This window comes from Strigops habroptila, chromosome 5, assembly GCF_004027225.2.
Source record: "Strigops habroptila isolate Jane chromosome 5, bStrHab1.2.pri, whole genome shotgun sequence".
Classification (NCBI taxonomy): Eukaryota; Metazoa; Chordata; class Aves; order Psittaciformes; family Psittacidae; genus Strigops; species Strigops habroptila.
In genome coordinates this window covers 2,486,671-2,504,384 of record NC_044281.2, presented here as the reverse complement: position 1 = coordinate 2,504,384, position 17,714 = coordinate 2,486,671, and the positions used below count along the sequence as shown (strand labels likewise).

Sequence of the window (17,714 nt, the reverse complement as noted above, 5' to 3'; positions counted from 1 at the left end):
CGCGTCGCCGTGACGCCATCGGGCGGCGCCGCGCGGGCCGCTCCACGCCCCCAGCCTGCCCCGCGCGGTGGGAGGGGCGGGAGCGGGGTCTCGCGGCCGCACGTGGGCTCGCGCTGCCAGGTACGGGGCGCGCGGCGGGAGGGGCGGGGCCTCACCTCAGGACCCCCCCCCTCCCCGGTACCGGGTAATGGCGTCCGGCACCGAACTGAGGCCTGGGGGGGGCGGGGGGCAGCCCCGGTGTGCGCGCCCTTCCCGCGGTGCCGGGGGGTCTCGTCAGCCGTTGGCGTGAGGGGATAACGCGGCCTCGAGGAGCGGAGCGGGCACCCCCCGTGTCTTTGGTGCCGGAGCGCCGAAGCGTTAGTGCTCGGGAGCGGGGCAGAGATCCCGACAGGGAGGAGGGAGAGGAGATCTCCGTGCTAGGCGGCGGATAACCGGAGCCCCACCGTCCAGGCAACCGAGTGGTAACGGCTTGTGTCCCGCAGGTGATGTGAGGATGACCATGGCCCAGGCTGGAGCCGTAGTTGCAGCTGCCACGGGACTCCTCGTCTTCTTCCTGTACTCCTCGATCCACAAGGTTGAGGAGGGGCACCTGGCCGTGTATTACAGGTACTGCCGCCTGCCAGCGCCTCGGCAGCTTCTGTAGCCTGCCATAAGTTTCTCCTTCTCGACTGGGGCTCATCCCTGGCCCGAGATCCCCTCGGGAGGTGCTGCTCTCCCCTGTGTTTCCCTCCAGGTTTTGCCCCGAGGTAGGCAGACTGTGGTGTTCCTGCTCTCGTACAACATGGGCCCAGGTGGCGTGGTTCTGTACAAAGCTGTTATGAGTTTTGGGCTTTCTGAATTCTCCTTGTCCTTCTTCTTCCTCCCCTTTTCTGGGTCACAGTTTGGATTTTAACAATTAGAGGACCAAAGCTTTTAGTCCATCCAAACTTTTCACATCTGTTGATCTCCCTCTTGCATGAAGGGCTGTCACCTCTGTGTTGTGCTTTGGGTAAGGGACTGTGCCGAATGCACTGGGGAGATTGAAACTGGCAGCACTGCATCAACTGCTGGATTTTTCCATGGTTACTGGTGAACTATTTAGAGAGGAAAAAAGCTGTGTTCTTGAAGCTTTCTGCAATGTTGCAGTTATGGAAGAATTCAGCAATATCTGCCTTCTCTGAAAGTTAATTGCTCACAAGCCTGAAGCAAATGATGGCTGAGTTGCAGCAGGCAAGTATCACATGCAGTCAGCCCTTTTGTAGGAGAACTGGTGGCAGATGTGGTGCAGGTGAGTGATGTCATTTTGCACTACTACAGCTGTGACTCCTGGCAGTTGGAATGTGCTCACTCTCAAAGCCAGCACTTGCTGTTTTCCAGTTGCTTGAGCCTTTTCCTTGTTTTCCTTTCTCTAGGGGTGGCGCGTTGCTAACTAGTCCGAGTGGCCCAGGCTACCACATCATGCTCCCGTTCATTACCACCTTCAAATCTGTACAGGTTTGTGTCTTTTCACGTTGGAAGAGGGCGAGTGGGAGAGGACGCTGATAGAGATAATGCTGGATGGGGGTGACTTGGCAGCTGGTGTTTGCAGAGGGGCTTGGTAACGTGGTAGTTGGAGTAGCAGCTCCTAGGAAGCCCTTGGTTCCCTCTGCCTGAGGTGCCAGACCCAGCTGTGTGCTGGGACTTGTCCTTTTGATGGGATCTCCACCAACTGCATGTGTGTTGCTTGGGACAGGAGATGTCTTGCTCTGGGAGGACAGGCTGTTTGTGGCCCTAATTGCTTCTTGGGAGAGCTGCAGGCCTTCGTGCCACAGGAGCCAAGAGGAGGGAAATGAGCACAGCTGCCTCTCTGTTTCCCAAAAGGCAGTTGGAAAGAAGTCTGTCTTGTGCCCACACCTTCAAGAGCCAGGAGGGAGGCAGAGCATTTTGGGCTTTACGTTCCCATGTAATAGCTGTGGGAGTCTGGGCACAGTGTGATTTTCCTGCAGAATGGAGTGGTTTGATGAGCAGTGGTTGTCTTTTAATTTCAGACCACGTTGCAGACTGATGAAGTGAAAAATGTGCCTTGTGGGACAAGGTATGCTTTTCTTCTGTATTTCTTCTGGTGATGAGCAGATGCACTCTATCATGTAGTTTGCAGCTAGTCACTTACAGTGCAGTGACACAGAGGCTGAAAAGTACAGGCACGTACCCTGAGATTAGTTCCAAATATCACACACACACCAGACACGCATCACATGTGGAAATAAGAGCAGGAGGATGGGAAGGAGTGCTCTTGCTTTTGCTAGAATTGATATGCAGAGGGTATTTGCATTTATAGTGACAGTCTCTTGATTTGTCTTGGTTTCTTCCATTGATTGCTCTGACAGCCTGGTGCCTGTGCTTTGGTCTGCCCTTTGCTTTGCAGTTTTTCTAGTCTGAATCTTGTGCTTAAATACAAGTGCTGACCCCAGCATGGGCAAAAGTCAGTGGTGAATGGGCATCTCCTTGATGGGAGATGGCTCATTTCAAAAGAAAAAAAGCTGAAAAAAAGGAGTCTCCTGGAATCATTTGTGCATTTTTGGAATTGACATTTCACCTGATGTAAAGAGAGAGTGAGAAAGAATAAAGAAGAATCCCATGCATAGGTGGTACCTGCCTGCTTCTGAATTAAGCTGTTCCTTTTGTCAGCACAGACTGTTGTGTTGGTTCATTCAAAAGTTAAGGTGATGACGGGATAAAACCAAAACTGATGATTCTCCTTAGTTTTCGCTTTAGGGTACTCAACAATATTTCTGTTTAAAGGAAAAACGACTCCATTCAGTAGGACTTGAATGCTGGCACACGATGACCATGCTGAAATGAAAAGTTGAATGTTAGTGGCAACATCAGTAAAGCAGAGCTGATTTTCATCTGGTTTAGCCCTTATTGAAATGAGTGCTTGAAATTACTCCTATAGCATCAGCCATCACTTGGGCTTAAATATTAACATAAAGTCCTCATGGGCCATAGCTGGGTTTAGTTTTAGATCTCAAACCTCTTTCAGGAGTATCTGTAAATAATGTTGGTGTTCAATGCTGCAGCCAGGCCTTCGTGGTCAGGTAAAGAGTCTTTAGGTCAAGCAAAAAGTAATTGCAGAAAGGAGGAGTAAGACTCCTTATGTTCTGTATCTGTATCTTTTAAACAGCACAGTTAAAAAGCCATCAGAGTTTTAGCAATGTGTGTAGTGGCAACTTTTAGCTCATAAGTAGCATAAATAGGACTAATACTTCACCTGTGGGATGCTATAAAACAGCATCACATCCTCTGGGATGGTGTCCTGCTGTCCTGCAGGCAGACCAAGCAAAGCTTTCCCCTGAAGCTTAGCCACAGTAGATGTGCTAAGACAGCCCACATGAAACTGTTCTGCTTCGACCCTTTTTGTGCAGGGATGCTGGACAAGATGACCTCCAGAGGTCCCTGCCAGCCTCCACCATTCTGTGTGCTGTGACTGAAGAGCTAAATGTTCTGTTTAATTCTGTATAGTTAGTTCATTAAGATCCTGTTCCATTTCAGCACTGTGGTTTTCAGTTGTGCAATACAGGTGGGTGTGAAGTTGCAGGTATTAAACATGCTTTAAAACACCACCCAGCTGGTAAAGCAGTTCTGAGTTAATCATTGAATACACTTCAGACCAAAGGTCTCAGTAGACCTGTCCATTTCTGAGGTGTTACTGTAGAAGCCTTTAAACTTGCTGTGTTTGGAATCAAAGTCTGCAACTGCTTGATGCCAAAGAAGCTTTGAAGCCACGTTTCCATAATAAAACGTTAGCTTATAAGTAACAAATGGATCAAATCTGGATTTTCACTATCCTGGTTCAAAGTTCATTACAAGAATAGATCCTAAACAGATTAAATTTCTATAATTGTCTTTTAAGCCGTCGCATTTTAAAGGCTGGGGTTCTGTTTCACCATATTCATTTTCCTGTGTTCTCATCTGCATTAAGAAGTTTCTGAATGGCTCTGTGGGTGTCCTGTCCCTGGTTTCTGCCTTACCTGTTCCTATTTATACTTGACAGCATTAAGGGAATTCATTAAATAGAGATTTTAAAATACTTTGGCAAAAATGACTGTTTCTCATAAACCAGTGTTACCCCAGAGACAAAACCCATTCCATTTCAGCAGATAGAATATGCCTCTGCTCTAAGCTGTGAATTGCCTCTGGTGCCTGAGGTTTCTGCCTTTTCCCAGCAAGAAAATGTGTGCACAGTTCCTTGGAAAGCTCAGCAGTTTCCTCATGGCAGGTCTGCTCATCTCCAAAAACTGATGGAAAACCTAGTTTTAGAACTAGTTTTAGAAAAGGGAGGCATTCTGAAGGACTGACTCAAAGAATTAGTCAGGAATGAATATACTCATAGGTGTATTATTTGTGGAATACAATAAATTGCTTGGAAATGGTGTCGTGCAGCTATTGCAGAAGAGAATAGGGCAAGTGGCATTTTTCTTATAAACTTCACTGGAAAGAATCATGGTAAACATTGAGCAGGTTTTGCAATGCCAAGAAACAGTAAGTAGCCAGGACACTAAGCAGTGACATTGCTCTAGCATTAGAAGTTTATGGCGAAGGCGTGCGAGTCCTCTTGTGCTCGTGGTGCAGAGCGTTGGCAGGAATGCAGATGGAGCACTGAGGGAATGCTGTTCTGGGACAGATCCCTGTTTGGTAACCAGTCATATGGAAAAATGTGGCACGAATATTGCAGGTGAATGTATTGCATTAATCCCTGTGTGTTTAGACAGACCAGATCTGACCTTTAAGCCCAGTTTTTACATGCTCTGATTGCCTTACATGGTCTGGTCTTGCCTGTGGTCAGCTCTAGCAATAAGCATTGAACCTTTGCCTATTTTTTTTATGGCACTGTCCTTCAGTTCTTCCCTTGTCTTTTCCTGGCCTGGCCTGAGCTAAAATCCTAAATCCAAGGCCTGCTTTCTAATGTTAGTTCCCTGTACAGTTTCACCTTGTCATTTAAAGTCAGGCAGTATTGCTGCCGAATTATGCTTGAACTTCCCCCAGGTGCACATAGTCTATGTGTTGATCCTCCTTTCAGACTTCCTATGGATTTCTTCTTGTTTCCCTCTTCCCTGAAACAAAGAGGCTGCTCTGCCTGACGAGCCTTATGAGCAGCTCTGCAGTGAGGACCTTGGGAGCTGTGAGTAGTCTTTACAGAGGCTGCAAATGCTGGTGTTAGAAAGGCTGCAGAAACTGCAGTGGAGAGTTGGAAGCACTGGAAATCTCCCTGTGGGAGTCACCCTGTCTTGCATCTAGCAAGAGGCAGGCTTAGGCAAAGAAAGATGTTTTGGGGATGGTAGTGGCCTGTTGAGTCTGAGCCAGTGTTTAAGCCACAGGTGCTAAAGGGCAAGTAAACCAGCTGTGGATGAGGAGAGGATTTGTACAGTTCCAGCTCAACAGGGTGTGTGAATTGCCCCAGATCAGTGCAAGATGCTCTGCCAGAGCAACTGTCCTGAAATGTCCAAAAACTGCCCAGGAAAGTGTTTCCTGCACCCAGGAGTTTACCAACATCTTCTGGACGAGGCTGTTTGAGATGAGGACTTGTCTGGGGTGCTCACTTTAAGATCAGAGTGTTAGAGTTTGGTTTGGCTCCTGGGTTTACAGTAGCAGGGTCGAGAGGGCTGTCCCCACTGCATGATGTGAAATGGGTAGAGGGATGGAAAACACAGTGGAAGTGCTTCGTGGGCTTCATTTAACCTTAAGCCCTCAGTGGGGAAGAACATGGCCAGCAGATTTTGGCTCTGAGTGGTACCTGTTTCCTCAAAGGACTGATAGAATTCACTTCTGCCCTGCCTTGGTGACCCATGCTGGTTGAGATCCTGGGCAGGTTTGCTGTAGGTGGTGTTGGTTGGGTCAGACAGGCAGCTTGCAGTCCTCTCTGGTCTGAGGTACCAGCCTTTCTTGCATGTGAGGTGATGAGGGGCTGTGTAGGAGGCAGGTTGTCTCACGTGCTCTTTTTCCTTCTAACATCCCCGTAAAATTGGAATCCCAAAAGGATCCCAACATAAAGATGTGGAGTGGACATGATTCTGGTGAAAGAAGCCCACATGTTCTGCTTTGGTTCCTCACCAAGATATCTGGAAGTTACCCTTAGATGGTAGCTGGGTTTCCCTGTGCTGGAGGTATTATAAGGTGGCTGGAACAAATCAGGAAGATGAGAGCATGTTCAGAAGATGCTGAGGAATGCTGTTGGACATCACCTGCAATGATAAATAGTCATTTTGTTGGATGTGGTGGCACAGTTAGAGTGCAGAACAGCTGAGATGGAGAAAAACACACATCCCATACCCTTATAACTGCTGGTGCAGGCTGACATACCTGTAAAGGATCCATAGGCCTGTCTTATTTAGTAGAAACAGTTCTTAAGATAGAGCCTGCAAGAATGACCATGGCCCAAAGAGAAATCTTGAGTGAAAAAGAGATTCATGCTCTTAATAGTAGTATTTCACTGGGAAATAAGCCTCTCTTTAGCCGCAAGTATCTTATTTTTGTTGACTTGTCCCTTCCAGCAGAGAAGTTCAGTCCATCACCAGTGTTTTTAGCTCATAGCATGACATGGAGCAACCAGGTTTGCAGAGCAAACACAGGCTGTGCGTAGGGGACCTTCTCTGAATGAACATGGACAGGGGCAAGTTCAGGTGATTTTTCTGCACTTGGCTTTCAACTGTCAGAGACATAAGATCTGCAGAATAAGAAACTTGAGTGTTTCATGGGGGATACACTTGAGTTAAAACACCACAGGGATTTCAAGTTTGGAAATGTGGGAGGTCCACTTCTGGGGATGAGCTCTTGCTGAACAGTTTCTGCTAAAGCTTCTCATTTGTGACTTGTCTTTGCCCCAAGGATGGAATTGCAAGAGTATCGTGCTTTAAAAACATGCTCTGAGAGACATAGGAACTGTTTGAAAGTTAAGGGGTTTTAATTCACTGTAGAGTTTGTGCTTTTCTCCAGTGTCACAGGTACCCAGGGGTGGACATGACCTGAAAGCCACATCAGTGAGAGCAGAAGCTGGGATCAAGCCCTGCCTCATTCCCATTTTTCTCTGCTGGTAGACTCCTTAGGTTGGAAAAGATTTTTATGGTCACCGAGTCCAACCATTACCCCAACATTGCCAAGCCCACCACTAGACCATGTCCCTAAGTGTACCTCAGAAGTAGCTGAAGTAGACAAAGCTTGCTTTCTCCCCAAACACCCTTAGCTGTTCCCATGGTCCTCTATAAGATCTATGGAGGTGTCTGTTGCTTTCCCACCTTTCCTTATGTATTCCTCTGGCTCAGTGGCTGCTACACACTACACTAAAAGAAATCCACTTGTGCTGAGGTGGCCATGATCCCTTGGAGAGAGGATTGTGCCTGCAGGCTCCTTCCAATGAGGTGTCTGGAGCTTCTTGGCAGGGCACGTGCCTGAGCACACGTGCATGGTGGGAGTGTTCCTGGAGAGCCATTCACAACGTGACATTGAAGCAGGGAACATGAATTAAAGTCTGCTACATGCTTTGTTTCTTCCTTTCTAGAAGGGGCCTTGTCAAGTTGCTGGTGGAGTTAGTAAATGCATGAACTTGAACTAAGGGCTTTTCTCTTTCAAATGTATTTGCTGTCTAGAAGAGCTCTGTCTGCATCTTGTCTGCTGGGCTGCTTGCAGGTGTTATCTGCTGGCCTTGTTGCCTTCCCTTCATTGTGTTGGGTTCCCCCTTTCTGAGAGCTGCAGCTACAGTCCTCTTCGAAAACATTTTCCTTTCACTGGAGTTAACAAAGTGAAGCCAAAGTGCTTTGCAGACTTGCTGCAGCATGCTTGTGATTTATGGGGAGAGAGGGACCGGCCTGGACAAAGCTGGGATTTGCTGCCATCTAATTGCAAAGTGCTCCAAAGTCAGAATTGTCCTGGGAAGGTTTAGTAGAACTTAGTAAAAGAGGGATTTAAATCTGCTTTAAATATGGACCACTGTTAACAGTTGCAGTAATAATGAATGAATTCTCTTTCTTACTTGCAGTGGTGGTGTTATGATTTACATTGACCGAATAGAAGTTGTGAATAAATTGGCACCATACGCAGGTATTTCCCGTCCTGTTTCAACAAGCAGCACTGCGACTGTCTTCACCTATCCCCTAGCAGTTCTGTCTTGGTTTGCAAGACTTCTGTCTTGCTATCCTTCTGGTTCCAAGAACCATAGCGTTTAGTTTCATGCATGTGTCTGCAAGCCCCAGGTGTGCAAAGTTGAAGGTAAATTCTAGGCTTGCTCCTCCCCTGTATAGTTAGAAATGTGATGGGTGCTCATGCAATCCTATTTCTTGCTACTGAAGGGGAGACTAAAGACAAGGGATAAATTCCCCATGTGCTTGCTAGCTCAGCTCCTGGGAGATCACAAAGGCAGAGCCCACCTAAGAGCCTCTTGCCTTCTTACTTCACCAGCTGCCGAACCACAGACCCAGCAGCATAGTTTAATGCAAAATGCTAACACTACTGAGGCATCAAGGGGTGAACTCATGTTATAATTCATGTTATAATAATTCATGTTAGATCTTAGGCAGAAGTTCTTCCCTGTGAGGGTACTGAGGTGCTGGCACAGGGTGCCCAGAGAAGCTGTGGCTGCCCCATCCCTGGCAGTGTTCAAGGCCAGGTTGGACACAGGGGCTTGGAGCAACCTGCTCTAGTGGAAGGTGTCCCTGCCCGTGGCAGGGGGTTGGAACTGGATGAGCTTTAAGGTCCCTTCAACCCAAAGCAGTCTGGGATTCTATGGTTCTATAATTGTGTGAATGATACTTGTTTTCACTCAGTAGTATCTGTTCCTATGCATGCAGGTCCTGGATAGGCTTTATTGTTTCACTAATGCAGATCATAAACCAGGACCATGCAGTATATCATGCTGTGATTACTCTGCTCTTTGAAGTCGTATGATCCCAGCAGCACTGGTGGAGGGGACCTCTGCAGGTATCTCCTCTGACCTCCCTCCCAGGCTTCTCACTAACAGCTGGGCAGGGCAGCCCAGGACTTGGCTTTGTGCAGCCAAGTCCTGAAAACTCCCCCCAAACCTGTCCCAGTGCTGCACTACTTTCCTAATGTTCTGAGCTGTTTGCAGTGGTGGCGTTGCAGAAAGTGATACACGTTGGTGGTGACCTGTGATAATTCTCTTACTTCCTCAGTGTATGATATTGTGAGAAACTACACTGCAGACTACGATAAGACCTTGATCTTCAATAAAATTCATCATGAGCTGAATCAGTTCTGCAGTGCCCATACTCTGCAGGAAGTATACATTCAGCTGTTTGGTAAGTGGATGGCAACTGGATGTACCCATCAAGAGCTGTGCGATCTCCCTGGTCTGCTGTGGAATATGTTAGAGCAGGCTCCTGTGAGCAAACAGCCACTGTGCTGTATATCCATGTGCTGCTTCCTTTGTAGCTTTACTCTTCAATGACTCAGATTTCTTTGTCTTTTCACATCTGCGCAGGGGAGTTTGATTTCAGTCCTTTTCCACTTAGGCCTGAATTCTGGATGCACAAAGTAGCCCCCCTGCTCTTGTGTGTGCAGTCATGCCATTTGCCTTCACTATGATGATGGTTTTGTCATGTCTACTTCTACTTTTAGGCCCCTGTTCTGTTTCTGGGTTGATTTGGTTTTACTTTAAAAGCTTCTTTATGGCTGTTTTTAGCAAGTGAGACCCAGAAGGGACATGACCTTAGTTCGCTGCAATGCTATATTTTTTTCACAAGGGGTAGCAGTGGTTCAGGAATGAGCAAATTTGGTGTTCTGCTTCTTGGTACCTACCTGTGCCCTCAAAGATGGAACAGTATTATGTTCCTTCTTGAGTGCCAGAGCAGGGGAAAATGGGTTTATGGAAGATAAAAAGTTAGCAGAGATTAATTAATATTAAGGGACTAAATCTTTGAAATCTCCACTCAGACTCAACAAATAGCTGTGGTCAGAGAGGAGTTTCCTGTTATTACACGCAGCTTAATCATTCCATAACTGACCATTTCTGCAGAAAAATCTTCCTGGAGCTTGGAAGTAACAAAATGCCTTTTTTCTTTAGTAGCAGGTACTGGATCCTGCAGGTTCACCAGACACTTGAGGCAGAGTTGGCCACTGGCAGCAGGGTTGGTGTGGCTCTGGCTAGGAAGGGATTAACTTCTTCCACAGGCTCTGGGTGCTTTTTCTTGCTGAGACACTAAAAACCATTTGCTCTTAGCTCCGATACCATGAGTTCATCAACAGCTGAACCTTTCTAGAGTGTGGCTTTTCTTTTGGGAACATTTTCCAGGGGATATAGGAAGGGAAACAATGTACTCAGTGATCTTAAAAAGCTTACACCATAGAGATTCCTGCTCTTCAGGGCCAGCTGACTGTCTGCCACACAAGCTATAGGAGAAAAGATTGTAAGCTAAGTGGTCTCTCTTTTCCTCCAAACACAGATCAGATAGATGAGAATCTGAAGTTGGCCCTGCAGAAGGATCTCAATGTCATGGCACCGGGTCTCACTATCCAGGTAGGTTCATTCCCTAACAATGACTGTTCTATTTCCACCTCTAATTTGCTCATCTTTCACTAGATTGATGAGGTTTCTTGCTTCCATTGTCCACATAACCTGAAACTGTTGAACCTTGAGTTGAGGTTTATCAGTTGAAGACTGTCCAAATGACAGTTACCAATTCTAAACATTGGGTTTACATTAAGGGAAGACCTGCAGGATTGAGAAAAGGACCTTTTAGGCCACAGACCTGCAGGTATTGGATTTAATTTGCAAAGAGACAGAAAATGTCTTTCTTTTAAGCTATGTTTGACACTCCTGCAGATCTGGGTGCTCTAGTGTGCCAGCACAGTTCCTACAGGTCATTGGAAAACAAAGGGGTCTTCCATCTTTTCTGCACTTATGCCAGAGATGGGGAAAGGTGTTATATCCAAAGTGATTTTCCGCTTACACTTAGTGTTAGAAAATCATGTTTAATCTTAGGCAGGCTATGGGGCATACTGGCTTTTTGGCATCTTGAAGTTCAGGGCAACCAACTGAGAAAAATGTACCCTAGGTATGCAAATGCTGAGATGGAAATCTCCAGGTTGCCACTGAGGAGGAATGTGAGACTGTTTTGCTGTTCTTGTTGCCACATTTAGCTAGGCTGGCTGCATGCATGCAGAGAGGGGAAACCTCCTGTTGATAGTATAGGTAATGCTACAACAGATACCGTTCTGCTTTGGGGCTCAGTTGTGCATAGGCTTGCTCTGGTTTGATGAGGGTGAACCACAGGCAATGGTGTATCACAAAGAAGTTGAGATGGCACAGCTCTTCCAAACACCCAAGTTAACTTGCACTTGGTTGCAGCAAGATTTCAGGCAAAAGTTTACCATAAGCGGTGCAAAGACAGGAAATGTGAACTCTGTGAGAGCGGCTGTGCTTGTCTGTGTTGTACAAGAGAATTAGGAACCATTATGTGTGGTTTTGGATCCATGTGGAGATGTCTAGAGCACAACAGCTGGTTTTGCAAAGACATTCTTTAGTTATGCACCTCCCATCAAAATGTTTCATTTCAAATGCACTCCCTTTTTCTGTTTTCAATAGGCTGTGCGTGTTACAAAACCCAAAATTCCAGAAGCCATCCGAAGAAATTTTGAGCTCATGTGAGTAGCTGTACATAAAATTGTATGGATTGGTTTTCAGGGTTCAGCATAGGCATAATCCTCTTAGAAAGCTCTTACCTGGTGCTCAGAAGGTGAGAGCTGGGGTTAGTGAGTGCTTGGCTAGGTGCCCTTCCCATTCTGTTTCTCCATCTCCATAGCTCTTTCACCTGGAAGCCTTTCAGCCCTTCACAAAGGTGGTTGTTAGCATCTACAACATAGCCCCCCATATCAGGGCTATGTTCCTCTTCCTGTATGTACGTATGATGTGCTATAGAGAACCTGTAGAAGACTCATAAACAGAGCACAGAGGTCTTGATGTCCATAAGGTCCCCTCCAGCAAACTCACAGAATTGTTGCCAGATTTTACTCTGAGACATTCCCATGGAGATCTGTCGTCCAATCCTTTCCCAAAGCAGGACCAGTCCCTCAGCTGCAGCAGCTCACTGGGGGCCTGTGTCCAGGCAAGTCAGGACATCCCTGGGGATGGAGATTCCCAGCTGCTCAGGCTTGCACAGGGATGGGCTGTTTCCTTGGGGCTGCCTGGTGTTTCCTGTGCTGCAGCTTGGCTGCTGCCTCTGGGGCTCCAACAGTGCCCCTCTGAGCAGAGTCCAGCCCTAGTGCCTCCAGGAACCCCTTTGGGCAAGGGGAGATGTGGTTGGATCCCACTTCACCTCCTCATCTCCAGCCCAGTTCCTGCAGCCTCTCCTCATATGCCCTGGCCTCCATCCCACATCTACAATTGCCCTGCAGGTGACTTGCTTCTCATCCAGAGGGCCTCAAACTGGATATAACATCCAGTTGTGATTGTATATAGCATCCAGTTGTGGCCTCACCAGTGCCAAATAGAGAGGGGGGAATAATCACTTCCTTTGTCCTTCTGGCTACACACTGGCTGGTATAGCTGAAGACAGAACTAGTCCTCATGGCTGTGACGACATGATGCTGGCAACTAGTTGACTTCATGTTCCCCTCTCATGCCCTGCTTTGCAGAGCTGCTCACCAGCTCTGTTTCCCTGTTTCTCACCCTGCAGGGAGGCTGAGAAGACCAAGCTGTTGATTGCAGCCCAGAAGCAGAAGGTAGTAGAGAAAGAGGCAGAGACAGACCGGAAGAAAGCACTCATTGGTATGTCACCAGTTGGGAGTACTAGTGGACAGGGGCCACACTAAATTTCCGTTCCTACATCCCCCAGGAAGCCAGGGTAGGACATTGTCTTCCATTGCTGACAGCTCCCTGAAGGAGGTCCAGCCAGGCTGCACCAACAGTCATTTAGAAAATACAAGTGTTTGTGCTGCTGTATCTGTGTCTTACCTCCCTCCCCATAGCAGCAAACACCTCTATCCTGCAGCAGGGCTGCTGCTGGAGCAGGCCAAGAGGTAACAGCTCTGCCAGAAAAACTGCTTGGGCTTGAAGCTAAATGTCCCTGTGTCACACTTGTAAAAGGGATGTCAGCCAGTGCAACTCTAGAAACATCAGCACTGTGTTTTCTTCCTGTAACTGTGTTGCTTGGAGCACAAACTGGCACTGTAGGATCCGAGCAGAAAGGGAAGCAGCAGAGAGCAAACTGCTGGTGTGGCACATCCTGCGACCAGGTGCTGTGGTCAGGGTGCTGATGCTCAAGCTCTGAGAAGCAAATGTCTGAGCCGAGCCTGTTGTGATTGCAGAGGCAGAGAAGGCTGCTCAGGTGGCCAAGATTCACTATCAACAGAAGATTATGGAGAAGGAAACAGAAAAGCGGATTTCTGAGATTGAAGGTAACTGTGCTACTGGGGTCATCTTCCAGCTAAAGGGTGGTGGCAAGTAAAGGAACCTCAGAGCTGGGCTCATAGACATCACCATCCTGCAAAAACAGTAAAGGGTGCAACAGCACGAGGTTATGCGCTGGGGTCGTTCCTCCCCCTTGCAGGTACCTCTCCAAGAAGCTGGCAGTGCAAGTACAAGGCCAGCCAAGTGGCTGTCCCCATGGGACGAAGGCTCAGGTGCTTCTGTGATGGGGCTACTCACTTGCTAATGATTCTTTTCCTGTCTGTTGCTGTGTTAGATGCTGCGTTCCTAGCAAGAGAGAAGGCAAAAGCTGATGCAGAGTTCTATGCTGCTTGGAAGCTGGCTGATTCCAACAAGGTGAGCACTTGAAAGCTGGTCAGGAGAGGACTTGCTTACTCTTTCCCTCTGCACAGGTGATTAAGTTCAGGTGGGCAGCACTGAAGAAACACTTGGTTTAACAACCCAGGAAGCAGCTGCCTCAGAAGAAATCTAATGACGTGGGGCCCAGAAGGTTGTCTCTTACAAGCTCTGGTTTCTCTTTTTGTAGCTAAAACTTACCCCTGAGTATCTGGAGCTAATGAAATACGAAGCAATAGCTGCCAACAGCAAGCTGTATTTTGGTGATCGCATCCCCAACGTGTTTCTGGATTCCTGTGCCTTCCAGCAACCCAATCTGAGGACTGCCCAAGAAACCAATCTTCCTTCACAGGAGGCCCCAGAGACCTCTGGGGAAAACCACCTCAGAGCAAAGGAAAGCACTGGCTGACAGAGGTAGAAGGATACCTGGTGTAGCTCAACAACTAGCCTGGCTATGAATGGGGATGTTGCCCTGTGCTACTGGGGCGGATGCAGCGTGGACATCTTGTGTATAGGTGGCAGTTGGGTTGATTTTCTTCTAGCAACACATTTGCAAGTGCTCTGCCTCTTCCATTTCTTCCCCTATTAAATTGGTGCTTCCAAATGAGGGATAATCCTGTACTAACATACCTATACTGGAATATTAAAAGACAAGACACCAGGCAAGCCTTCCCTGCAGTAGGTGCAGTTATTTAGTGAGCATTACTCTGGAGGTAGGAGATGTGGCTTTGAGTGCTGTGTTGCCACACGCTGGGCATTCCGCAGTGCTCCTCACTGAGGCCAAGTGAAGAGGTTTCCTTCATCCTGCCAATGAAGCTGTGTTGTGTGGACTCTGAGGCAGGTTTCTTCCGGCGCTCTCTAACTCTCCTCAAGGACTCCAGTGGAATGGGCTCTCCTTGGCTCTCCGTGTTGCTGCTCAGGCCAAAGCCTGGCCTGACAAAGAATGGTTTGGTGTGGAATAGGTTGTTTGAATAGGATATGCATAGCCATTATATTCTTTCCTGTAGGCAGTGGCATTAGATAACAACTTTGGAGCAAGCAGTCCCTAACAGGCTTCTGTAACTCCCCTCTCCAAGCAACAGCCTCTTGCTGCCTGTGACTGACTGTAGTATGTTTCAGCTGGGTGGCTGGGTCTCACCTTGCATCCTAAACCAGATTTCAGAGTGCATGGAGCACCTCCAAAGAGCTGTTTGGGAACAGAGCTGAGAAATCTTTGCTTAGGCCCCAGCCTCCCTGTAGGTCTTTTCACCAGGGAAAGGGGGCTGAATTTCCACTGCTGTGCCTCGCTGGCAAAGTGAAGGGGAAGAGAAGAGTGAAGGGACCCTGCCCTGCAGCAGATCAGATGTGTGACACCTCAACTGCAAAGTAGGTGAGGCATCATTGCTCCCCAGTGCAAAATCCACTGCTCCAAGAAGAAGTGGGACCTGCCTCGTGTGTCTTTCAACAGCAACAGTTGGGAGTGCGTCACTGGTCCTCTCATCACTGGCCAGGCTTTGCTGGGGCTGTTGTCTCACAAGCAGTGCTGGCTCACGATCTTACCTCCTCCTGTCTGTTGTAATATATTCAACCGCTGCTCCCAGTGTGCCACTGCAGTGTGAGAGAGAGAGACATGCTTGGGGGGTAAATCTGGTGGTACAGTCTGCTTTCCTCTTTTCCTTTGTCCTTCCCTTTGCCTGTGAGGATGTGCTTGTTTCTAGGACCTGTTTCTCATTGTGTTCTGCGATGATCCCAGAAGACGGTGGCTGGGGAAGCCAACTGGCAAGAGCTTGAGCTGGAATGCTGTTCCCCAGCTGGTAGCACTACAGCATTGCCTGCCTCTGAACCCACCACTTGTGCAGAGGCTACCTTTTCTCCTCAGCCTGGGATAGCTGTATGTTCATCCTGCTTTCCTGTCCCCTTGGTGCCCCCTTGTATGGGCTGGTTGGTGCTGGTGTTGAATCTGCCCCTGGCACCATCTGCAGTCTTGTGACAAGGGGAAGAACATGCCTAGCTTTTGCCTTGGTGAAACATTCAACCCAAAGCAGCCTGAATTTCACCTCTGCTAGTGATTTCCCCAAGTGAGTTGTGTGGGCTTCAGGCTTTCCAGTGCTGCTTTCCTATCCTGTGTGGCTTGACTCGGAGGTTGGCAGTGTCTCTCCTCAAGGAGGTTTGGTTACATATGGTGCCTTATGCTGTCTCAGCTCCTTTCCTGGCTGCCTCTCCTGCATCTCTGGGGCAGAGCAGGGATACACTGACCCTGCCTCTCCTGCAGGCCAGCTTGGGTAACAGTAATATATGACTGTGGGACTTTGCAGCAGTTTCAGTGATGTTTCTTTCCTCCTGTCTGCAAACCTAAGGCCTAGTTGCTGGTCTGCTCCAGGACACCAGTTGCTCTTCAAACCCAGCCATGTCAGGAGCCAGGGACCAGGTCCTTGCCCCAGTAGGAAGCCAACTTAAGGTGCTGAGCACCAAGCCTGGCTTCCTGGGAGGCTGTGCATGTGTGTGCTCCAAGGATGAGAGGGGGGATGCTGCTTTTGCCAGGAAGAGAGGTGTCTCCAGTCTCCCTGGTGCACAGGGGTTGGTGGCACAGCCATGTGCCATGCAGATCCCAGCCTGGGGAGCACTGAGCTGAGCTTTTGCATGGTGGGGCTCATGCCTTCACCTGCCAAAAGCTCCTCCTGGTGAAGAGCAGCCTTTGAAGGATACTGGTGGGCAGAGGAGCAGGAAGGATATCTTCATGTCATGCTGGAAGGCAGCATGGCAGGGCAGAGGTGAAACCCTTGACTGATGGCAGGAGAGGAGCGGGCAGGCACAGCATGAGCCTCATTAGACCCTGCAGTGCCCTCCCCAGGGGAAGGGGCCAGGACAGAAAGGGGGTGGCAGTGTATTTTGTAGCCATGGTGTTTGAACTGTCTCCTGGAAGTATTGTTTGGCTTGCAAGGTCCCTTTTCTCCTGTGGGAAGGGCTTCAAGGGGCCAGTGCAGTCACATCTCTTTGACCGTCCACCTCCGCAGTGTTGCTGGCTTGCATCAGGAACACATCCTCTCCTCACCCCACAGCAGCCACTTCGACTGAATTTTGGGACAAATGCAGGCTTTATAGAACAGAAGCGCTCCTGGAGGAGACATAGACATGTCTCCATGTGCATCACACCCTGGGCATCAGGCTGGTGGACAGGGATAGGTTCTGCCAGCCTGGAAGTGACGAGAGGGGCACATGGGTACCAGTAGAAGCAGTAACCCGGCAGCCCACAGTTGTCCTGCAGTGGTCAGAGTGAGATCCCCATGCAGGGAGCAGGAAAGCCTTTCAGGCCAGTGCAGGAAGGGCTGCTTCCCTTTGGATCTGAGCCTCGCTCGCCCTCCTTGCTGCCTTTCAGGTACATTCGTGGCTATCGCTGGCTAATTGTCATCCTGCTCTGGTTGGGTGTGCAGCAGCCATCTCCTATCCCTGTGCTCTGAGGGATACCAGGGGCACTCCTGGTGCCACCAGAAACGTGGGGTTGAGCTGATTTTTCTCTCTGTTCAAAAGGCCTGTGTGGTTCTGTGAGTAAAGGGGTCTGCCACTGGATCCACACCTTCTTTAAGGAAACATAGAATGGCTTGGGTTGGAAGGGACCTTAAAAACATGATACATATGTTCAAGTTTACATGCACAGTGTTAAGTTCTTTTGATAAGCAGAATAAAACTATTTTGTTACAGTTTCCTTGGTGGCTTTGTGCGTCCTAGGTCTGGTTTCTCTGTAAGCATGTGGAGGGGGGACATCCATGCCTCTGTCCCTGCAGTAATAGTGCAGGGACTGCATGCCGGGAGCCCTGCAAGCCACAAAGCAAGCCCCAAGATGGTGCTGAGTAGCTGGGGCAGCACATAATAGCAGAAACAAAACAGGGCTTTGTCCTCTGAAGCTTGTGCTGGGAGCTGAGCCTGCTGGCACTTGGCCCCAGAGCTGCTCCGTTGCTTGTGTATGGCCTGTGGGGAGTGTTTCCCGGCTGCTGGGTGCTGTGATGTC

The 17,714-nt window shown here is 48.6% G+C and overlaps 1 protein-coding gene across 3 annotated transcripts; it reads left to right on the top strand.

Annotated features, from left to right (window-relative positions):
• Positions 1-23: 23 nt before the first annotated feature.
• ERLIN1 (ER lipid raft associated 1) lies at positions 24-17,409 on the top strand. 3 transcript variants are annotated; one of them, XM_030488841.1, is made up of 12 exons: positions 24-120; positions 483-606; positions 1,392-1,473; positions 2,007-2,053; positions 7,991-8,052; positions 9,141-9,266; positions 10,410-10,483; positions 11,552-11,610; positions 12,642-12,733; positions 13,273-13,362; positions 13,650-13,729; positions 13,920-17,409. In XM_030488841.1, the coding sequence occupies exons 2-12, from the start codon at positions 494-496 to the stop codon at positions 14,136-14,138; spliced, it is 1,044 nt and encodes a 347-aa protein (XP_030344701.1). In that variant the 5' UTR covers positions 24-120; positions 483-493; the 3' UTR covers positions 14,139-17,409. The 3 variants fall into 3 exon arrangements, with proteins under 3 accessions (XP_030344701.1, XP_030344702.1, XP_030344703.1); XM_030488842.1 differs by lacking the exons at positions 24-120; positions 483-606; positions 2,007-2,053 and having other exon boundaries at positions 738-1,473; XM_030488843.1 differs by lacking the exons at positions 24-120; positions 483-606; positions 1,392-1,473; positions 2,007-2,053; positions 7,991-8,052 and adding an exon at positions 8,702-8,928.
• The last annotated feature ends 305 nt before the right edge of the window (positions 17,410-17,714 follow it).